General features: G+C 46.7%; 1 protein-coding gene across 3 annotated transcripts in view; it reads left to right on the top strand.

The window, feature by feature from the left end:
• LOC130282596 (pulmonary surfactant-associated protein A-like) overlaps nucleotides 1-22,427 on the top strand; it is a 493,810-nt gene that overhangs the window by 2,335 nt on the left and 469,048 nt on the right. For all 3 annotated transcript variants that reach the window (XM_056530974.1, XM_056530975.1, XM_056530976.1), the window contains one exon: nucleotides 11,085-11,299. In XM_056530974.1, the coding sequence (XP_056386949.1) occupies nucleotides 11,101-11,299 (199 nt within the window). In that variant the 5' untranslated portion in view covers nucleotides 11,085-11,100. The remainder of the gene's footprint in view (nucleotides 1-11,084; nucleotides 11,300-22,427) is intronic.

The raw sequence follows: 22,427 nt of genomic DNA, 5'->3' as shown, positions 1-22,427 counted from the left end.
CCAGCTTTTTTTTTTTTTTTGTTTAATATTAATAAAATGGTTAACAAGGGCTTGTGGGGGAGTGATTTTTGAAAAAAAGTTTTTTAAATGTGTTTTTTTTTTTTTTTTACTTTTCAGGCTTAGTAGTGGAAGTTGTCTTATAGACGGAATCCATTACTAAGCCGGGGCTTATCGTTAGCCCCAAAACCAGCTGGCGCTAACCCCCAAATATTACCCCGGTACCCTCCACCACAGGGGTGCTGGGAAGAGCCGGTATCAAAAGGCCTGGGGCGTCAAAAGTGGTGCGCTTAGGCGGTAACAGGCTGGGGCTATTTAGGCTGGGGAAGGCCAGTAACAATGGTCCTCGCCCACCCTGGTAACATCAGGCTGTTGCTGCTTAGTTGGTATCTGGCTGAGAATAAAAATGCGGGGGAACCACACATGTTTTTTTCCTAAATAAATAATTAAATAAATATATATATATATATATATATAAATGCATAGGGTTCCATGCATTTTTATTCTCGGCCAGATATCAACCAAGCAGCGACAGCCTGACATTACCAGAGTGAGCAAGGACCATTGTTACTGGCCCTCCCCAGCCTAAAAAATGCCAGCCTGTTACCGCCTAGGCCCAGGAGTACCATATTTGATGCTCCAGGCCTGTTGGTACCGGCTCTTCCCTATACCCCTGTGGCGGTGGGTAATAATTGGGTGTTAGCGCTAGCTGTTTTTGAGGCTAACTCTAAGCCCTGGCTTAGTATTGGATTCCGTCTTTAAGACAGCTTCCACTACTAAGTCTGCAGAGTAAATATAAAAAAACACAACACGTTTATTAAAAAAATTTCAACAAAAACACTCCCCACAAGCCCTCGTTAACCATTTTATTAGTATTTAAAAGAAAAGAAAAAAAAGAAAATGTGGGTCATCGTTGTAGTCCTTCGAATCCAAAGTAGTCCTCTGCATAAACTGATCTGAAATGAGAAGAAAAAAAACTCACAAAAATATGTTAGTACATTTATAGGGCTCTCTCCTGGGGAGAACGCCCATAAAGCAGTGTTTCCAAACAGGGAGCCTCCAGCTGTTGCTAAACTACAACCCCCATCATTTCAAGACAGCCTTTGGCTGTCTGAGAATGATGGGTGTTTTAATGGGTGGTTTAGCAACATCTGGAGTCTTGTTGTTCCTAAACTGCAACTCCCATGATAGGAATTGTTGTTTTGGAACAGCCAGACTTCAGCTGTTGCTAAACTACAACTTCCATGATGGGAGTTGTAACATAGTTCATAACATAGTTCATAAGGTTGAAAAAAGACCAGAGTTCATCAAGTTCAACCTATAACCCTAATAAGTCCCTACTGAGTTGAGTTGATCCAGAGGAAGGCAAAAAAAAATCCTCATACTATAGGTAAAAATTCCTTCCTGACTCCAAATATGGCAATCATAATAAATCCCTGGATCAACATTCTGTCCCTATAAATCTAGAATCCATAACCAGCGATGTTATTATTCTCCAAAAATGCATCCAGACCCCTTTTATATTCTTTTACAGAGTTCACCATGACCACCTTCTCCGGGAGAGAATTCCACAGTCTCACTGCTCTTACAGTAAAGAACCCCCGTCTGTGCTGGTGCACAAACCTTCTTTCCTCAAGACGTAGAGGATGACACCTTGTTATCAATACAGTCCTGGGTAAAAATAGATCATGGGAGAGATCTCTGTATGGACCCATGATATTTTTATACATAGTTATTAGATCGCCCCTACACCTTCCTTTTTTCTAAACTAAATAACCCCAATTCTGATAATCTTTCTGGTTACTGTAGTCCTCCGATTCCCCGCATTACCTTGGTTGCCCGTCTTTGAACCCTCTCCAGCTCCACAATACCTTTCTTGTAAACTGGTGCCCAGTACTGTACACAGTATTCCATGTGTGGTCTGATTAGTGATTTGTACAGTAGTAGAATTATTTCCTTGTAGTGGGCATCTATGCCCCTATTGATGCACCCCATGATTTTATTTGACTTGGCAGCAGTTGCGCGACACTGGTCACTACAGCTAAATTTACTGTTAACTAAGACACCTAAGTTCTTTTTCATGTCATGTCCCAAGTGTTCTCCCATTTAATAAATAATCCCAGCCCGGATTTTTAATCCCCATGTGCATTACCTTACATATATCATTGTTGAACCTCATCTGCCACTACCCAGCCCAAACCTCCAACCTATCCAGATCCATTTGTAACAGTTCACATTCCTTTATTGTGTTGACCACTTTACAGAGTTTAGTATCATCTGCAAAGATTGCTACTTTACTATTCAACCCCTCTACAAAGGTCATTAATGAATACATTAAATAGAATAGGACCCAACTTGTTACAGTCATCCAATCAGAATAAGTACCATTCATAACCACCCTCTGTTTCCTATCACCGAGCCAGTTACTTACCCACTTGCACACATTCTCCCCCAGCCCCATCATTCTCATTTTATGCACCAATCTTTTATGACCCCTGCTATGGCATTTTAAGCATTAAAGAATCTGTTTTGCACGAACCTTGGCGCTGGACATCCAGTTTTTTATTTTGCAAAGTGGTGCTGCCTCGCACAGTCCGTGCGCCTGGGGCCCTGGAGGGTGAGCTGAGAATTCAATTACATCTTCCAATCTTTTATGTGGCACCATATCAAATGCTTTGGAAAAATCCAGATATACGACATCCAGCAATTCCCCCTGGTCCAGTCTGGAGCTAACCTCCTCATAAAAGCTGATCAGGTTAGTTTTACAGGACCTATCACTCAGAAAGCCATGCTTATATGGGGTCATACAGTTATTATTATCCAGAATAGATTCTCTTAGAAAACCCTCAAACAATTTACATGCAACGGAAGTTAAACAAACAGGTCTATAAGTCATCTTTTAACCCCTTTTTAAATATTGGCAATACATTTGCTATGTGCCAGTCCTGGAGAATCTTCCCTGTCACCATAGAGTCCTTGAATTTTAAAAATAGGCGTCTGTCTAATACTGTACATTAATATTAAAAATAGGGGTCTGTCTAATAGGGGTCTGTCTATTACATTACACATGAGGTGAATGCCATCTGGGCCTGGTGATTTTGATTTTTAGTATGCGGCACTGTACTTCTTCCTGGGTACAGAGGAGTTTACCTTATCTCGCTGTATTTCACCTGGCATTTCATTTTCCTCGGTAAATATAGTGGAGAAGAATTTGTTTAATATATTTGCTTTTTCCTGATCACCGTCTATAATTTCTTCCTCATCATTTTTTAAAGGGCCTACACTTTCATTTACCTAACTTGAGAGACTAAAATGTATTATCTTATTACCCAAGATAAACAAATTCAGGAGAGTATTTACATCCCAGGTGGAAAAATATCTGGGTAGAGGTGGTCTTTTAAAACAGAATCCTTTTAGGAGTTTACAAACTAAAGGATGTTTGCCTATTGGGATAGAATCAATCGGAGCATGACTGAAGGATATTGCGGAATGATATAAGTTCAAAGTACAGTAAGCCTTCTTGGCAGAAAGAGGCATTCATGAGTTCCAGGTTTCGTTGTTTGCACCAACGAACCCAAAGTTCCTTTCAGGATTCGGCAGGCTGGTGGTGGATCCTCTGTGTCAGTGAGGGATTGGCGTGGACCGTACTGGAGGATCGGTTCTAAGTTGCTACTTGTTTTCACCAGAGCCCGCCGCAAAGCGGGATGGTCTTGCTGCGGCGGTAGCAACCAGGTCGTGTCCTCCGGTAGCGGCTCAACCTCACTGACTGCTGAGACAGGCGTAGTACAAAGGAGAAGGCAGAAGCATGGTCGGACGTAGCAAAGGTCAGGGCAGGCGGCAAAGGTTCACAGGCGAGAGGACAATAGCAACGGGTACGGCAACGGGCAAGGCATAACACAACTGTAGGGAACGCTTTCAAAATGGCACTAGGCACAAAGATCCGGCAAGGGCAGGAAGGGGAAGAGCTCTTAAATAGGCAGAGACACAGTGGGGGAATCAGGAACCAGCGCATCAATTATTGGTGCGCTGGCCCTTTAAATTTACCATAGACGGCACTCGCGCGCCCTGGGGAGTGGGGCCGCGCGAGCCGGAATGCCGAGGACGGGGCCGCAGCGCGCCGGAGGGTGACGCGGCGCGTGAGCGGTGGCCAGCGTCCCCTGGACAGTAGGACCCGCGCTCCCGGTTGGTGTCTCTGACCGGGAGACGTCGGGGACTGGGGGCAACGGAGGTAGGCAGCGGGTGCTCCGATCCGGAGGCGGGGATCGGAGTGCTCACTGTAACAGTTCCCAGGCTGATCAATAAGTCGTTTTGGTACCTGACGCCCAGGCTTCAGAGAGGATGTCCTTACTAGATTGTGAAAATCCTGACATAAGTTCTGATAATTTTCCAGGCTATAAAAGATAATTAGTTTGACAAGACCAGGGGATGTGGGTTCCCTAAAGGATCCTGAAGAAGACAAGGATGTAACGGTAAGTTGTTGAGAATCTGAGGGAACCATGTCTGTGCCGGCCACCAGGGAGTGATCAGAACAAGAGTGGATCTCTGACTCAAGATTTGTGACAATACTCTGGAAATCAGGGCAAATGGTGGAAACGTGTATAGAATCCCTGGAGGCCAGGGTTGGAGGAAAGCATCCACCCCTGCATCCACCCCTGAGACTTCGGGGTCCGGACGCCAACTGAAGAATTGAAGAAGTTGACTGTTCAAACGAGATGCGTACAGGTCCAGAATAGGTCCCCAAAGAGAATTGATTTGTTGAAAAATGATGGGATCCAGTTTCCAATTGCTTGTATCTGTTAGGTAATGAGAAGGCCAGTCTGCTACTGAATTGTAATGACCCAGAATATATTCTGCCTTGATGTTCTCGTCTAAACAAAAATGCTATTTTTTTCAAAATATTTACGAGAATTTTCAACTTTGTGCCACCTAACCGATTGATGTATTGGACTACTGCAATGTTGTCCATATGAAGAAGAATACAACAATGAGAACAATGTCTTGCGAAAATTTTCGAAGCAAAAGACCCTGCGAGGAACTGTGAACAATTTATGTGAAGATGAGCCTCGGAAGGGGACCCAATTTCATGAGGATAGTGAGTCTGCATTAGGCACAAAATGCCTCATTGGTATTTCCAAAAAGGCATATCGCCCTTCGCGCCCAACCTTTCAGGATAGTGACATCCACCTGCACAATGAACAGCGTGAGACAAGAAAAGCCGATCACATAACTCCCTCCGTCTGGAGAAGAAAAGGTTTAGTTTAAAGGGGCGACATGCCTTCTTTACCGTGAGGACTGTGAATTTATGGAACGGTCTACCTCAGGAACTGGTCACAGCAGGAACAATTAACAGCTTTAAAACAGGGTTAGATACATTCCTGGAACAAAACAACATTAATGCTTATGCAGAATTATAAAACTACATCCCTTCCCCTTATCCCCTTACACCCTTCCCTTCAACTCCCTGGTTGGACTTGATGGACGTATGTCTTTTTTCAACCATACTAACTATGTAACTATGTAACTATGTAACTCACTGAATGCAGCGGTTGGGACCAGTGGAAAAAATGTATGACACAGCTGAAATTACTGGCAAGATCAAACCAGGTATACAAAGAAGGTAAGAGAGGGAGGGGGAAATGTCCATATGCAACGAAAATGCAGGAAAAAAAAGTGTATTAAATATAAGAAAATAATACAATGACCAGAAACAATAAGGCAGAGATAAAGAGAATGGAAAAAAATATAGGGGGAAAAAAACACCCTATATGAATGAAATGTATATAATAAGGATATATAAATAAAATATATGAAATGAAACAGAATATTAAAAATAAATGATTAAATAAAGAAATAAATAAAAGAAAAAACATTAATAAATTAATGAACGGTAATATATATATATATATATATATATATATATATATAACAGTCAGATATATATATCAAGCAGAGCAAGAAACATTTTGAAAAATAACATAAAATGAAAAGAATATTAATATTGAGTAATGCAACTTATCTTTCTAAGGAATCAGCAAAGAAAGAGAATTATCTGAATACATCACCACCTTATATTACTTAGCCTATGTTCTTATTGGCTGTTCATAAACATAAAGCATGTTTGGTTACACTTCCTTAAAGGGGTACTCCGGTGCTTACACATCTTTTCCCCTATCCAAAGGATAGGGGATAAGATGCCTGATTGCGGGAGTCCCACCGCTGGGGACCCCCGGGATCTTGCACGCGGCACCCCGTTTGTAATCAGTCCCCGGAGCGTGTTCGCTCCGGGTCTGATTACCGACGACCACAGGGCCGACGACGTGTGACGTTTCGCCTCCGTCCCCGTGTGACGTCACGCTCCGCCCCTCAATGCAAGCATACGGGAGGGGGCGTAATAGCTGTCACGCCCCCTCCTATAGGCTTGCATTGAGGGGCGGAGCGTGATGTCACACAGGGGAGGAGGCGTGACGTCACACGCTGATGGCCCTGTGGTCGTCGGTAATCAGACCCGGAGCGAACACGCTCCGGGGACTGATTACAAATGGGGTGCAAGATCCCGGGGGTCCCCAGCGGCGGGACTCCCGTGATCAGGCATCTTATCCCCTATCCTTTGGATAGGGGATAAGATGTCTAAGCACTGGAGAACCCCTTTAAGTTTTTTTTCACTCTATATTACCTTTAACTGTTAAGCAGCAAAAGGAATCAGTAAAGAAGATATTCTAAAATATGAGCCTCCTTTCTTGTAATAAAATAATCTTCTCATTTTCCACACATTGCAGAACACATATTCACCTGGTCTGGGGCTCCTCCCTGAATTTTTGTGGTCAGGTTTTTCTGTTTTGACTTTTGGGTAGCAGTTGTGGTCCACAGGAATTCACCAGGGTGCATGTGGCTTGGTGTGTTTCTTTGGAGGGTGACTGGCTCAGAGATTGGAATCTGTGAAGCTCACTGTGAGGATCTATGTGGCCTCTACAAAATAGAATAAGGACAAAAAGTCAAAGCTGGCCATAATGACTAATGACTAATGCAAAGGACAATCATAAGTATAGTACTAATAATGATTAGTTCTGATAAAGGAATACATATATCTAAAATTGTAGGGTTTTGGTCTAAAAGTGGCTTGAAAATTATGGGGACTTATATCCATAAGTTTTTAATTGTATTACTGTAATTACTTATCTTGGTTCTGGCAAAAGGGTTGAGTTTTCTCAACACTGTATCGCCAGCAATCCAAAGGAAGATACATGGATTGGGCGCGCCAACCCTGGATTTGTGTGGTAGATCACCGGGGTCCCAGCAGTCAGACCTCTTGCGATCCTACTCAAAACCTGTGGATAGAGGATACGTTTTTAGATGATGAATAACCTCTAAGTTTTCTTATGTTTTGCTGAAACATGGCTTTCTCAGCCTCCATGCTGTTACGCCTAGCGCTCCGGGCCCCCGCTCCTCCCCGGAGCGCTCACGGCGTCTTTCTCCCTGCAGCTCCCCGGTCAGTCCCGCTGACCGGGAGCGCTGCTCTGTCATGGCCGTTGGGGATGCGATTCGCACAGCGGGACGCGCCCGCTCGCGAATCGCATCCCAGGTCACTTACCCGTTCCCGTCCCCTGCTGTCATGTGCTGGCGCGCGCGGCTCCGCTCTCTAGGGCGCGCGCGCGCCAGCTCCCTGAGACTTAAAGGGCCAGTGCACCAATGATTGGTGCCTGGCCCAATTAGCTTAATTGGCTTCCACCTGGTCCCTGACTATATCTAACCTCCTCCCATGCACTTCCTTGCCGGATCTTGTTGCCCTTGTGCCTAGTGAAAGCGTTTTGTGTGTTTAAACCCTGTGTACCAGAACTACTGCTATCTCCCCTGACTACGAACCTTGCCGCCTGCCCCCGACCTTCTGCTACGTCCGACCTTGCTTCTGCCTACTCCCTTGTACCTCGCCTATCTTCAGCAGCCAGAGAGGTGAGCCGTTGCTAGTGGATACGACCTGGTCACTACCGCCGCAGCAAGACCATCCCGCTTTGCGGCGGGCTCTGGTGAAAACCAGTAGTGTCTTAGAACCGGTCCACTAGCACGGTCCTCGCCATCCCTCTCTGGCACAGAGGATCCACCTCCTGCCAGCCGGCATCGTGACAGTAGATCCGGCCATGGATCCCGCTGAGGTTCCCCAGCATTCCATCTCTGATCTCACCACGGTGGTCGCCCAGCAATCCCGACAGATCGCCCATCTAACCCACCAGCTGTCGGAAATGTCCACCATTGTGCACCAACTTCAGTCGCAACTGCAGCAGCAATCATCTCCTCCGCCACCTCCTGCACCCCTTCCGCAGCGAGTGGCCACTCCTAGCCTCCGCCTGTCCTTGCCGGACAAATTTAATGGGGACTCTAAGTTTTGCCGTGGCTTTCTTTCGCAATGTTCCCTGCACATGGAGATGATGTCGGACCAGTTTCCTACTGAAAGGTCTAAGGTGGCTTTCGTAGTCAGCCTTCTGTCTGGAAAAGCTCTGTCATGGGCCACACCGCTCTGGGACCGCAATGACCCCGTCACTGCCTCTGTACACTCCTTCTTCTCGGAAATTCGAAGTGTCTTTGAGGAACCTGCCCGAGCCTCTTCTGCTGAGACTGCCCTGCTGAACCTGGTCCAGGGTAATTCTTCCGTTGGCGAGTACGCCATACAATTCCGTACTCTTGCTTCTGAACTATCCTGGAATAATGAGGCTCTCTGCGCGACCTTTAAAAAAGGCCTATCCAGCAACATTAAAGATGTTCTGGCCGCACGAGAGACTCCTGCTAACCTGCATGAACTCATTCATCTAGCCACTCGCATTGACATGCGTTTTTCTGAGAGGCATCAAGAGCTCCGCCAGGAAAAAGACTTAGATCTCTGGACACCTCTCCCACAGTCTCCACTGCAATCTGCGCCTAGGCCTCTCGCCGAGGAGGCCATGCAAGTGGATCGGTCTCGCCTGACCCTGGAAGAGAGGAATCGCCGTAAGGAAGAGAATCTCTGTCTGTACTGTGCCAGTACTGAACATTTTTTGGTGGATTGCCCAATCCGTCCTCCACGTCTGGGAAACGCACGCTCGCACCCAGCTCCCGTGGGTGTGGCGTCTCTTGATGCTAAGTCGGCTTCTCCACGTCTCACGGTGCCTGTTCGGATTTCAACTTCAGCCAGCTCTCCCCTCTCAGCCGTGGCCTGCCTGGACTCTGGAGCTTCTGGGAATTTTATTCGGGAGTCCTTAGTGAATAAATTCCGCATTCCGGTGACCCGTCTTGTCAAGCCACTCCACATTTCCGCGGTCAACGGAGCCAGGTTGGATTGCACCGTGCGTTACCGCACGGAGCCCCTCCTAATGTGCATCGGACCTCATCACGAGGAAATGGTATTTTTTGTCCTTCCTAATTGCACTTCTGAAGTTCTCCTTGGACTACCCTGGCTTCAACACCATTCCCCAACCCTGGATTGGTCCACTGGGGAGATCAAGAGTTGGGGTCCCTCTTGTTCCAAGGACTGCCTTCAACCGGTTCCCAGTACTCCCTGCCGTGACCCTGTGGTTCCTCCTGTATCCGGTCCCCCTAAGGTCATTAAGGACTCTGCCTGCCACAGGAAATGCCTCTCCCCCCCTCCCAGTCCCATCAGGCAAGCCTCTGTGTCCCCTCATGGCCCTCGTCCTGGTGTCACACTGCCCCGTGCCAGGTCTCGCCCTCTGCCCTCTCTCCCCATTCCTACTCCTGCTGTTCTACCTGCCGTTGAGGAATCCCTCCATCCTTTCCCGGTGTCCTCATCCCAGGGGAGGCAGTTACCGGACAAAGAGAAGGGGAGACCTAAGGGGGGGGGTACTGTTACGCCTAGCGCTCCGGGCCCCCGCTCCTCCCCGGAGCGCTCACGGCGTCTTTCTCCCTGCAGCTCCCCGGTCAGTCCCGCTGACCGGGAGCGCTGCTCTGTCATGGCCGTTGGGGATGCGATTCGCACAGCGGGACGCGCCCGCTCGCGAATCGCATCCCAGGTCACTTACCCGTTCCCGTCCCCTGCTGTCATGTGCTGGCGCGCGCGGCTCCGCTCTCTAGGGCGCGCGCGCGCCAGCTCCCTGAGACTTAAAGGGCCAGTGCACCAATGATTGGTGCCTGGCCCAATTAGCTTAATTGGCTTCCACCTGGTCCCTGACTATATCTAACCTCCTCCCATGCACTTCCTTGCCGGATCTTGTTGCCCTTGTGCCTAGTGAAAGCGTTTTGTGTGTTTAAACCCTGTGTACCAGAACTACTGCTATCTCCCCTGACTACGAACCTTGCCGCCTGCCCCCGACCTTCTGCTACGTCCGACCTTGCTTCTGCCTACTCCCTTGTACCTCGCCTATCTTCAGCAGCCAGAGAGGTGAGCCGTTGCTAGTGGATACGACCTGGTCACTACCGCCGCAGCAAGACCATCCCGCTTTGCGGCGGGCTCTGGTGAAAACCAGTAGTGTCTTAGAACCGGTCCACTAGCACGGTCCTCGCCATCCCTCTCTGGCACAGAGGATCCACCTCCTGCCAGCCGGCATCGTGACACATGCCTTCCTAAGTGTATATAAATACCCAGCTAGTCTGTTTAGTCATGGCTAGTGTTTAAATCTCTGTACACTAGCTGTTGTCCTGATCTTCCCTTTGTGTATTGACCCTTGCCTATTGTGACTTGACCATTCTACTGTATTTCATATTTGCACCATGAGCTATCCTGGTTTGATCCTGCCTGTCTGACATTGCTTTGTTTCTCTGTCTATGTGTCTATTTGCTGTATTGTACTCTCCACTTTGTGCTTTTCTTAACCCTTTGTGTCCTTACCTGTTTCTCTGACCTCCATACTGCGTTGTTTATTGTTTTGGACTTTTTTACGCCCCTGCACTTAGTAGCAGGGACGAGTTGAGGATATGTCGCTGAGGATGTGTCACCCAGGGCGGATGCTTAAGTAGGCAGGTAAAGTTGCTTTGGCCGAGCTCTGCGCTGCACATATCCCTGCCCTGCGTGGCAACTATACTTTACATTATGATATTCATGAAAATAAGGATATTACTCTTTTCCTAATGACAACAATGTAACCATAACTTTTTTTTTTTTTTACTTAGAAACAAATCCTAAACAATGAGGTTAATACAGCTTTTTAGTTTTCTACTATATGGACTTGTCCTGAATGCCCACACTGCTACAGAGAATGGCAGATGTGAAGAAGTTACCAATACCTGTGCCGTTATATCATGCAGTACACATAGCCCCAGTGGACTGCCTGGAAGAGATGGAAGAGATGGCAAAGAAGGTCCAAAAGGAGAAAAAGGAGACAGAGGTAACTAATCAGTACTAATAACTGAGTGCAAATTAAGACAATGAATCAGGAGCAGCAGTGCATACATCTATGAGAAATGCAGTACATCTGCTTCTCCCGAGTTTTACATGTGAGGCTGAGATCATCAAAAATATGTAGACCTAAAACTAATTATGTTATAGTAGATTCCCAGGATAATGACAGAGTGAAACACATGCATAGGACTAAAGAGAACCATCAGTCACCCTACAGAACTAGATAACAAAGTTATAAAACCCTAACAAATCAGGTTTCATGTGGAGAGGGGTATCCCATACCACTTAATGTAGAGCACAAGTTAAAGGTATCATGTCAGCCAATTTACTTTATGGAGATAAATGGGTCTATAGAAGGTTATCAATAGAGATGAGCGAATCGAAGCTGACGAACCCAAATTCATTACGAATTTCATGAAAAAGGAGATTTTTTATACTTACCGTAAAATCTCTTTCTCGAAGGATCCATTGGGGGACACAGACCTTGGGTATATGCTGCTGTCTCTAGGAGGCTTGACACTATGGTAACCAAAATGTCGGCTCCTTCCAGCAGGATATACCCTCCTCCAGGCCACTGAGCAATTCAGTTTTAGTCCCAGAGCAATGAGGAGGAGACCGGCAGGTCAAAGGGAAAAAAAAAACATGAACTGTCCGAGAACCAGAAGAAAAAATTAACTGAACACTCCTTCGGACAGATAACCGAATAGGAACCCCAGAAAAGGGCGGGAGCGGTGTCCCCCAATGGATCCTTTGAGAAAGAGATTTTACGGTAAGTATAAAAAATCTCCTTTTTTCTATCGGCTCCATTTTTCTATCGGCTCCTAGTAGAATCTCGAAAAGGTGTGCAAAGATGACCAGGTTGCCGCTTTACAGATCTGTGAGGCCGAGGCCTTGTTTCGGAGAGCCCAGGATGCTCCCACAGAGCGGGTGAAATGAGCCAAAACCCTAAAGGGCGGGATCTTCCCCTTGCAGAGGTAAGCCTCCGAAATAGCACATTGTATCCACCGAGAAATGGTGGCCTTGGAAGCAGGCTGTCCCCTTCGACGACCTTTCATAAGGATGAAAAAAGAATCGCACTGACGAAAGGAAGAGGTGACAGAAAGATAAGTCCGAACAGCCCGTACCACATACAATTTGTGGAGCAAGCGCTCCCTGGGATGAGAAGGAGCAGGACAAAAGGACGGAAGGACGATGTCCTCGTTGAGATGAAAAGCCAAAACGACCTTAGGTAAGAAGGACGGATCTGGTCGGAAAACAACCTTGTCCTGAGGAACTATCAGGAAAGGAGAACGACAGGAGAGAGCTGTCAGTTCAGATACTCTCCTAATGGATGTAATGGCTATAAGAAAAACCACCTTCCAGCATTGGAGGCGAAGGGGAACCTCCCTAAGAGGCTCAAAAGTTGCGTCCTGGAGAGCGCCCAGAACTAAGACCAAGTCCCAAGGGGGGGAAGGGGACCGGTAAGGGAGGACAGCGTGTGCCACGCCCTGAAGGAAGGTGCACACTTGCCTGATGAAGTGCCCGCTACGCGCAGGAAAGGCGTTGCTTTTATATGCTTAAAATAAACATCTATATGTATTGAAGATTACATGAACTTTTATCCACTGCTGTCCATGCGCCTGCAAAGATCCATGTTTGCTATTTTTCATTGATGCTATTTGGACCGGTGAACCAGGATAGACCGGAGGATCGTGGCTGCTGACAACCTAACCTGATACGCTGTATGGTGTTGTGCCCTTAGGGCAACACATTGCGGTAAGTGTTTATTGCACTTATTCATAAGTCTATAAACATATCACACTAGGGGTGCGTGTTCCCTCTTTTTTCCCTTTTGTCTTTGCGGACATGCGAATTGGAAGCCAGAGGACGCTGAAAGAGAATGGAAAGGGCCGAAACCTGACCCTTAAGGGAGCTGAGAACCAGTCCTTGTTCCAACCCGGACTGCAAAAAGGAGAGGAGACGGGGAACGGAAATGGTAACTGGAGAAAAGGTCTGAGTTTTGCACCAACGAAAATAAGCCCGCCAGGTACGGTGATACATTTTCGCAGAGGAGGGCTTGCGAGCCCTGAGCATGGTGCAAATTACCTGGGAAGAGAAGCCGCGGGCCCTTAGAACCGCGGTCTCAACCGCCACACAGTCAAATGCAGCAACTGTAAATTGGGGTGGCAAAGGGGACCCTGAGACAGTAGGTCTGGACAAAGTGGAAGACGGAACGGAACGTCGTCCAGAAGCCAGACCACGTCGGTGTACCATGCCCTTCGAGGCCAGTCTGGAGCCACCAGAATGGCGGGGTCTCCTTCCGCCTTTAGCTTCCTCAGAACCCTGGGAAGGAGGGAGAGAGGAGGGAAAAGGTAGGGCAGGACAAAGCCCGACCATGGAATTACTAGGGCATCCACGGCTTCCAAGGGGTTCCCTGGACTTTGACACAAACGTCGGAATTTTCCGGTTGTGTCGAGACCAGAGATCCATGTCTGGGGTCCCCCAGAGGTCGCAGATCTGTGTGAACACCACCGGAAGAAGGGAACACTCTCCGGGGCCGGCTGAGGACCGACTGAGGAAATCTGCCTCCCAGTTGAGCACTCCCGGAATGTGAATCACTGAAATGGCCGGAACTTCCTGTTCCCCCCAGAGGAGGATCTTTGTCACCTCGGACATGACTGCTGAGCTGCGAGTGCCGCCCTGCCAATTGATGTATGCCACAGCCGTGGCGTTGTCCGACTGGACACGGACAGGGTGGCCCTGAAGCAGGGACTCCCAATGCTTCAGACAAAGATATATCACCCTCAGTTCCAGGATGTTTATGGAAAGAAGGGCTTCTTAGGGAGGCCAGAGGCCTTGGACCATCTGATCCCTTGAAACACTCAACCCAGCCCGACAGACTGGCATCTGTAGTGACCACCTGCCAGTGGAGGGGAAGGAAGGAACGCCCCTGAAGAAGAAGAAGGGGGGAGCGGAGCCACCAGCGCAGAGACCGATGGGTCCGGAGAGGGAGAACAATCTTGCGATCAAAAGAAAGAGGAGACCTGTCCCACCAGGCAAGAATCGCCAGCTGAAGAGGACAGTAATGAAACTGGGCAAAGGGTACGGCCTTCATGACTGCCACCATCAGGACTTCCATGGAAGTACGGATGGTGACCGGGGATGGTATCCGGAGGGAGCAGACTTCCGACAAGAGGGCCAGACGTTTGTCCGGCGGGAGGCGAATCAGAGCCGAGGCCGTGTCAAACTGAAGCCCCAAAAAGACCAGAGACTGGGTGGGGGAGAGAACTGACTTGTCTCTGTTGACCATCCACCCTAAGCGACATAAGGTCTGAAGAGTGAGGCCCACATTCTCCAGAGCCTGGGCTCTGGTGGAGGCCTTGATGACCGTAACAGAGCTATCACGGGTGCCAGAATCTTGGTAAAGACTCGTGGCGCTGTGGCCAGACCGAAAGGGAGAGCCACAAATTGATAATGACCTTCCGGAACCGCAAAGGTACTGCTGTTATCCGGGAAAAATTGGAACGTGGAGGTAGGCATCCTTGATGTCCACCGAGGAAGAAACTCCCTTTGATCCATCGACGCCACCACCGAACGGAGAGATTCCATTCGGAAATGGCGGATAAGAAGATGTTTGTTGAGACTAGAGATGAGCGAATCGAACTTGACGAACCCGAATTCGTTACGAATTTCATGAAAATTTCGATTCGCAACGAATACGAATATCGCCGCGATTCTATCGCACGAATCGCTTCATTAAACTCCATTTTACAGCGTTCCAGGCTATTGTAGTGCTAAGATGGCGGATCCACTTGTGAGTACATGGAGCAGGGGATTATGGGAGGGCGGGAAACAGCGGCGGGAATGAAGGTGGGCGGGCTGACCCAGAACCACATGTGAGATGCAGCCTATCAGTGTTCACTGACCCCTGTGATGTCACAGCCCCTATATAATCGGCGGCCATCTTGCCTCACTTCATTTCATCTATGCACTCAGATGGAGAGGACGGGACTGTGTGTGTGTGTGTGAATAGCTCATACCACAGCGTTACACTGCAACTGCTAGTCACATCAGCATTAGGGAAAGGCAGGAGTGCAGAGTGCTGTGCTGTTACTCTGAGAAGGATCATTGATAGCTAAACCTCCTATTCACGTTATTGAGCATTGCAGCAGAGAGGGGCAGATAGCTGTCAGCTGCCTCATACAGATCTCCAAGCTGCCTGAACTTTCTGAAGCATCTCATCTCCTCATTTTTCAGCTCTATTGAGTTTTTTTTTTCTCCACAAATCTTCTGCTGCTCAGAATTGCAGACAGAGTGCAATTTAGGGTTTATTCCCTGGATTCTTTTTTTTGGTGGTGCTGTACTGTTGGGTCCTGCTGCTGTTCAGAAATAAGTCATATTAGTGTGGACTTTAGTGCCTTTTTACAATTTTTCACCTGTTACTCTGTCTCTGTGCTAAATTCAGTGTTATACCACACGTTAGACACCTGCCGGTGTATTAAAGAAAAAAAAGTTTTTCCTGAGTACAAATACGCTTAACAGTGGCCTTATCATTGCAAAGGGCCTACATACAAGCAAATAGTGTACTATATACTACCTTTTTTTCTGTCTCTGTGCTAAATTAAGTGTTATACCACACGTTATATACCTGCCGGTGTATTAAAGAAAAAAAAGGTTTTCCTGCGTAAAAATACGCTTAACAGTGGCCTTATCATTGCAAAGGGCCTAAATACAAGCAAATAGCGTACCATTTACTACCTTTCTTTTTTCTGTCTCTGTGCTAAATTATGTGTTATACCACACATTATATACCTGCCGGTGTATTAAAGAAAAAAAAAGGTTTTCCTGCGTAAAAATATGCTTTTTCAGTGGCCTTATCATTGCAAAGGGCCTACATACAAGCAAATAGCGTACTATTTAGTACCTGTATTTCTGTTTTATACCACACGTTATACACCTGCTGGTGTATTAAAGAAAAAAAGGTTTTCCTGCGTAAAAATACGCTTTTTCAGTGGCCTTATCATTGCAAAGGGCATAAATTCAAGCAAATAGTGTACCATATACCACCTTTTTTTCTGTCTCTGTGCTCAATTAAGTGTCATACCACACGTTATACACCTGCCAGTGTATTAAAGAAAAAAAAAAGTTTTTCCTGCGTACAAATACGCTTAACGTGCGTACAAGTGCGCTCATTATTGCAAAGGGCATACATACAATCAAGTAGTGTACTATTTAGTACATGTATTTCTGTCTCGGTGCTAAATTCAGTGCTATTCCACACATTAGTATACACTGGCTGGTGTATACAACAAAAAGAGTTTTTTTCTGCGTATAAATACGCTTAACAGTGCGATCATCATTGCAAAGGGCATACATACAACAAAGGAGTGTACTATTTAGTAACTGTTATTCTGTCTAGGGCCTATATACTTTGAAAGGACAGCCATAAGTAATCGCCTGCAGCTCTTCTATACCCTCATAAACGCACTAAGTATGTCAGGCAGGGAAGTGCCAGGACGTGCACAGAGAAGGGGTAGAGGCCTACATACGTCAGGCAGAGTTGGCAGCAGACTTGGGGCGAGTGGCAGCAGGAGTCGCAGCAATAGGCCTGAGCTCCCATTAACACCCAGCGGTCGTGTCGTCGACCCATCTCTCCTCGTCAATTGGTTTGCACACTCATCCCCATCATCACAAGCGACATCTGACATCCCCAGTCAAGAGTCGGTGGGTTCCTCAGACACAACCCTCAGTTGGCATGGCCCGGGAGCAGTCCCTGTAATTCCATTGCCTTTGTCCTATGCTGTTCCCTCTCCCAAAGAAGTATCTCATGCTTTGGGTTCAGCTCCACTATTTAGCGAGGACGATATAATAGAGGACAGTCAGCATTTAATGGGCAGCCAAGAATGTGAGGAGACATGCGTCCCTTGCTCCGCAAGGCAGCCAAGTATTGATGCGGAGAGTGACGTGGGAGGCGGTGTTTCAATTGCTCAGGGTCCTGAGGCAGAGGACATCAGTGACGTGCACACATCTTTTGATGATGATGAAGCCGATCGCAATTGGGAGCCGGGTGCAGAAGCCGGGGCTTCATCATCATCAAGAGAAGAGATTTGTTCTTTGTCTATGATGCAGAAAGGCGGTAGCACGGTTGGCAATCAGCGTGGTGGTGGCAGTAGTGGAAATTCAGGAGCCAAACGTGCCAAGGGGAGACCACCTGCTTCGCGGCAAGCTACCATTCAGGGAGGTAGTGGAATAGGGGTTCATGGAGACGGCGCCAATAGCAGTGAAATAGTGCGAACTACGGGTGGGAAAATCAGCTACTCTGCGGTGTGGTTGTTCTTCATAAAGAATACGGAGGACCTTAGCGTAGTCACATGCAAAATCTGTGGGCAGAAAGTGAAGCGTGGCCAGGGTCCCAATCTCGGCACCACGACCCCGCGTCAACACGATTCGCCACCATAAAGCGGGCTGGGATAACCGTGGCTCCGAGTTAGTGGTTCAGCCTGCCGCATCACCCAGTGGCCATCCGCTCCCTCCGTCATCCAGCCAAGGCTCCACCACCTCAGCCGAAGGGAGCATTGTGTCAAACCATCCTTCTTGCGCTCCTGCTTCCCCCGCTCGTAGTCAGCCATTCCGCCAACAATCGATCGGCGAAGCCATGTCCAAGAGACAACAGTATGCGCCCACTCATCCAACGGCGCAGAAGTTGAATGTGCTCCTGTCCAAGTTGCTGGTGTTGCAGTCCCTCCCTTTCCAACTGGTGGACTCTGCAGCTTTCTGGGAATTGATGGCTTGTGCCGAGCCGAGGTGGAGAGTCCCAAGCCGTCATTTCTTTGCGAAGAAGGCAGTACCAGCCCTGCATAAGTTTGTACAAGAGAAGGTGAGCCAGTCCTTGAGCCTGTCGGTGTGTTCAAAAGTGCACGGCAGCGCCGACGTGTGGAGCTGTAACTACGGGCAGGGACAATACATGTCTTTTACGGCCCACTGGGTAAATGTTGTTCCTGCACAGCCACAGCATCAACTTGGACAGGTCACACTGCTTCCTCCTCCACGCTCTCGCTCCCAGGCAGTTGGTCCTTTTACAGTGTGCGCCTCCTCCTCCTCCCCCGTGTCCTCGGCCTCCACTGCACATTTAAATCTCGGTGGCCCTTCATCGTACCACGTGTGTAGGGCACAGCGGTGTCAAGCCATCCTTCAAATGGTTTGCCTTGGCGAACGGAGTCACACAGGGGAGGAACTGCAGAAGTTCATTAGGGAAGAAATTCGAGTATGGCTTACTCCACGAAATCTGGAAATGGGAACCATGGTGACCGACAATGGGAAGAACATTGTGGCCGCGCTGCGACAAGGAAGTGTGAACCATTCACCCTGCATGGCACACGTGTTGAATCTGTTTGTCAAGAAGTTCATCAAGTCTTCACCCCATTTGCAAAACGTCCTGACAATGGCAAGGAAACTGTGCATGCACTTCAGCCACTCGTACTCTGCCAAGCACGCTTTGCTTGAGCTGCAGCGTCAGAACAGTATCCCACAACATAGTTTCATTTGTGACATTGCCACACGTTGGAATTCCACCCTCCATATGTTGGACAGACTATCCGAACAAAGAAAAGCCATTACGGATTTTTTGATGATACAAGCAGATAGTAGTACTCCCCTGTGTAACTTCAATGTGAACAAGTGGCAGCTCATACGCAACACCTGACGTTTGCTGAGGCCCTTTGAGGAAGCCACATTTTTTGTTAGTCGCTCGAATTACGCCATGAACGACATATAGTTACATAGTTACATAGTTAGTATGGTTGAAAAAAGACATACGTCCATCAAGTCCAACCAGGGGATTGAAGGGAAGGATGTAAGGGGATAAGGGAAAGGGATGTAGTTTTATAATTCTGCATAAGCATTAATGTTATTTTGTTCCAGGAATGTATCTAACCCTGCTTTAAAGCTGTTAATTGTTCCTGCTGTGACCAGTTCCTGAGGTAGACCGTTCCATAAATTCACAGTCCTCACGGTAAAGAAGGCGTGCCGCCCCTTTAGACTAAACCTTTTCTTCTCCAGACGGAGGGAGTGCCCCCTCGTCCTTTGGGGGGGTTTAACCTGGAACAGTTTTTCTCCATATTTTTTGTATGGGCCATTTATATACTTATATACGTTTATCATATCCCCCCTTAAACGTCTCTTCTCAAGACTAAACAATTGTAACTCCTTTAATCGCTCCTCATAGCTAAGATGTTCCATGCCCCATATTAGTTTAGTCGCGCGTCTCTGCACCCTTTCCAACTCCGCAGTGTCCCTTTTATGAACAGGCGACCAAAACTGAACAGCATATTCCAGGTGAGGCCGTACCAATGCTTTATAAAGGGGGAGTATTATGTCCCTGCCCCTCGAGTCCATGCCTCTTTTTATACATGACAATATCCTGCCGGCTTTGGAAGCAGCAGCCTGACATTGCATGCTATTTTGTAGTCTGTGATCTACAAGTACACCCAGATCCTTCTCTACCAGTGACTCTGACAGTTTAATCCCCCCTAAGACATACGATGCATGCAGGTTATTAGTACCCAGATGCATAACTTTACATTTATCCACATTGAACCTCATTTGCCAAGTGGATGCCCAGACACTTAGTCTATCCAAGTCATCTTGTAACTTATGCACATCCTCTATAGACTGTACCGTGCTACAAAGCTTGGTGTCATCTGCAAAGATAGAAACAGAGCTGTTAATACCATTCTCTATATCATTGATAAATAAATTAAACAGCAGCGGGCCCAGTACTGAACCTTGGGGTACACCACTAATAACCGGGGACCAATCAGAGTACGAATCATTTACCACCACTCTCTGGGTACGATCCATGAGCCAGTGTTCAATCCAGTTACAAACTAAAGTTTCCAAGCCCAAGGACCTTAACTTACCTGTCAGACGTCTATGAGGGACAGTATCAAACGCTTTGGCAAAATCCAGAAACACTATATCCACAGCCATTCCTCTGTCAAGGCTTCTACTCACCTCTTCATAAAAGCAAATTAGATTGGTTTGACAACTTCTATCCTTAGTAAACCCATGCTGGCTATCACTTATAATACTATTATCCCCTATGTATTCCTGTATGTAATCCCTTATAAGTCCTTCAAACAATTTACCCACAATGCACGTTAGACTTACCGGTCTATAATTGCCTGGCGAAGACCTAGAGCCCTTCTTGAAGATTGGTACCACATTAGCCTTGCGCCAGTCCCTTGGCACAATACCAGACACCAGAGAATCTCTAAATATCATGAACAAGGGTACAGATATTACTGAACTTACCTCTCTAAGAACTCTTGGGTGTAGTCCATCCGGCCCTGGAGATTTGCTTACATTTACTTTACTTAACTTACCTTGTACCATCTCTACATTAAGCCAGTTCAATACATTATATGATGTGTTACCAGCACTGACCTGGCCAATGTCAGCTCCTTCTTCCATAGTATATACAGAACTAAAGAACCCATTCAGTAGCTCCGCCTTCTCTTGATCGCACGTGACAACCTCCCCATTATCATTATTAAGGGGTCCTACATGCTCTGCCCTTGGTTTTTTTGTATTTATATATCTAAAAAAATATTTAGGATTAGTTTTGCTTTCTTCGGCCACCTGTCTCTCATTTTGAATTTTTGCTATTTTTATTACATTTTTACAGATTTTATTAAGCTCCTTGTACTGTTTAAATGTTATAGCTGACCCATCAGATTTGTATTTTTTGAAGGCTATTTTTTTGTTGTTTATTGCTCTTTTAACCTCATTTGTCAGCCATGTAGGATTTAGTTTTAATCGTTTATATTTGTTCCCCTTTGGTATATATTTAGCTGTATAGTTATTTAGAGTCGATTTAAAGATGTCCCATTTACCTTCTGCATCAGCATTTGAGAACACCTCCCCCCAGTCTATGTCCTGTAGTGCAGCCCTCAACCCAGGGAAGTTTGCCTTTTTAAAGTTATATGTTTTTGCTTTCCCCGTCTGTCTTTGTTTTCTACATTTTAAGTCAAAAGTAACTATATTGTGGTCGCTATTACCAAGGTTTTCCCGCACAGTTACATTACCAACCAGCTCTGCGTTGTTGGAAATGATCAGATCCAACAAGGCATCACTTCTTGTTGGGTCCTCCACAAACTGGCCCATAAAATTATCCTGCAATAAATTTAGGAATTTACGCCCCTTTGTAGTTTTAGCCAACCCCCGGCCCCAATCTATATCTGGATAGTTAAAATCTCCCATTATTACCACTGTACCTGCCCGGGCGGCCCTCTCTATTTGTTTATACAGCCGACCTTCTATCTCTTCAGTGATATTAGGGGGTCTGTAGATTACACCAAATATAATTTTTTCAGTATTTCCCTCCTTTTGTAATTCTACCCACAGTGATTCCACCTCCTCAGAATCATCACACACTATGGCATCGTTCACACTGACTTTCATACCACTTCTTACATACAGACAGACTCCACCACCTTTTCTGTTCATTCTATCCTTGCGAAACAATGTAAACCCCTGCAGATTGACAGCCCAGTCATGCGAGGAGTCCAGCCATGTCTCAGTGACCCCAACTATATCAATATGTTCCTCCAGTATCAAGGCCTCAAGCTCCCCCATTTTATTTGCTAGGCTTCTGGCATTTGTGAACATACACTTTACATTTCCATTAAGTTTTACACATATAGTCTCACTAATGGGATTTTCAGAGTTATTGGGGTTAATGTCATTTTTTGAGTTATAAGGGCTAATTGTACTATTTAAGTTATTGGGGCTAATGGGATTTTTTGAGTTATTGGGTCTAACGTTATTTAAGTTATTGGGGCTAATGGGATTTTTTGCGTTATTGCGTCTAACGTTGTTATTTAAGTTATTGGGGCTAACAGTATTTTTTGAGTTAATGGGGCTTATTGTAGTTATTGAGTTATTGGGGCTAATGGAATTTTTTGAATTATTGGGATTACAATTTTTCGGGCTACATTTATTTTTACAGCTGGTTTGTAACGCATGAATCTCCTTATCCACTGTTCTTAACCTCCCCCCACAGGACTCCTCTCCACCCACCATTATGTCCTGACCCCTCTCTAACCTATCCATCCCACTGTCTGCTTTCTTTGCTT

This window comes from Hyla sarda, chromosome 7 (assembly GCF_029499605.1).
Source record: "Hyla sarda isolate aHylSar1 chromosome 7, aHylSar1.hap1, whole genome shotgun sequence".
NCBI lineage: Eukaryota > Metazoa > Chordata > Amphibia > Anura > Hylidae > Hyla > Hyla sarda.
This window is presented reverse-complemented; position numbering and strand designations above follow the sequence as displayed.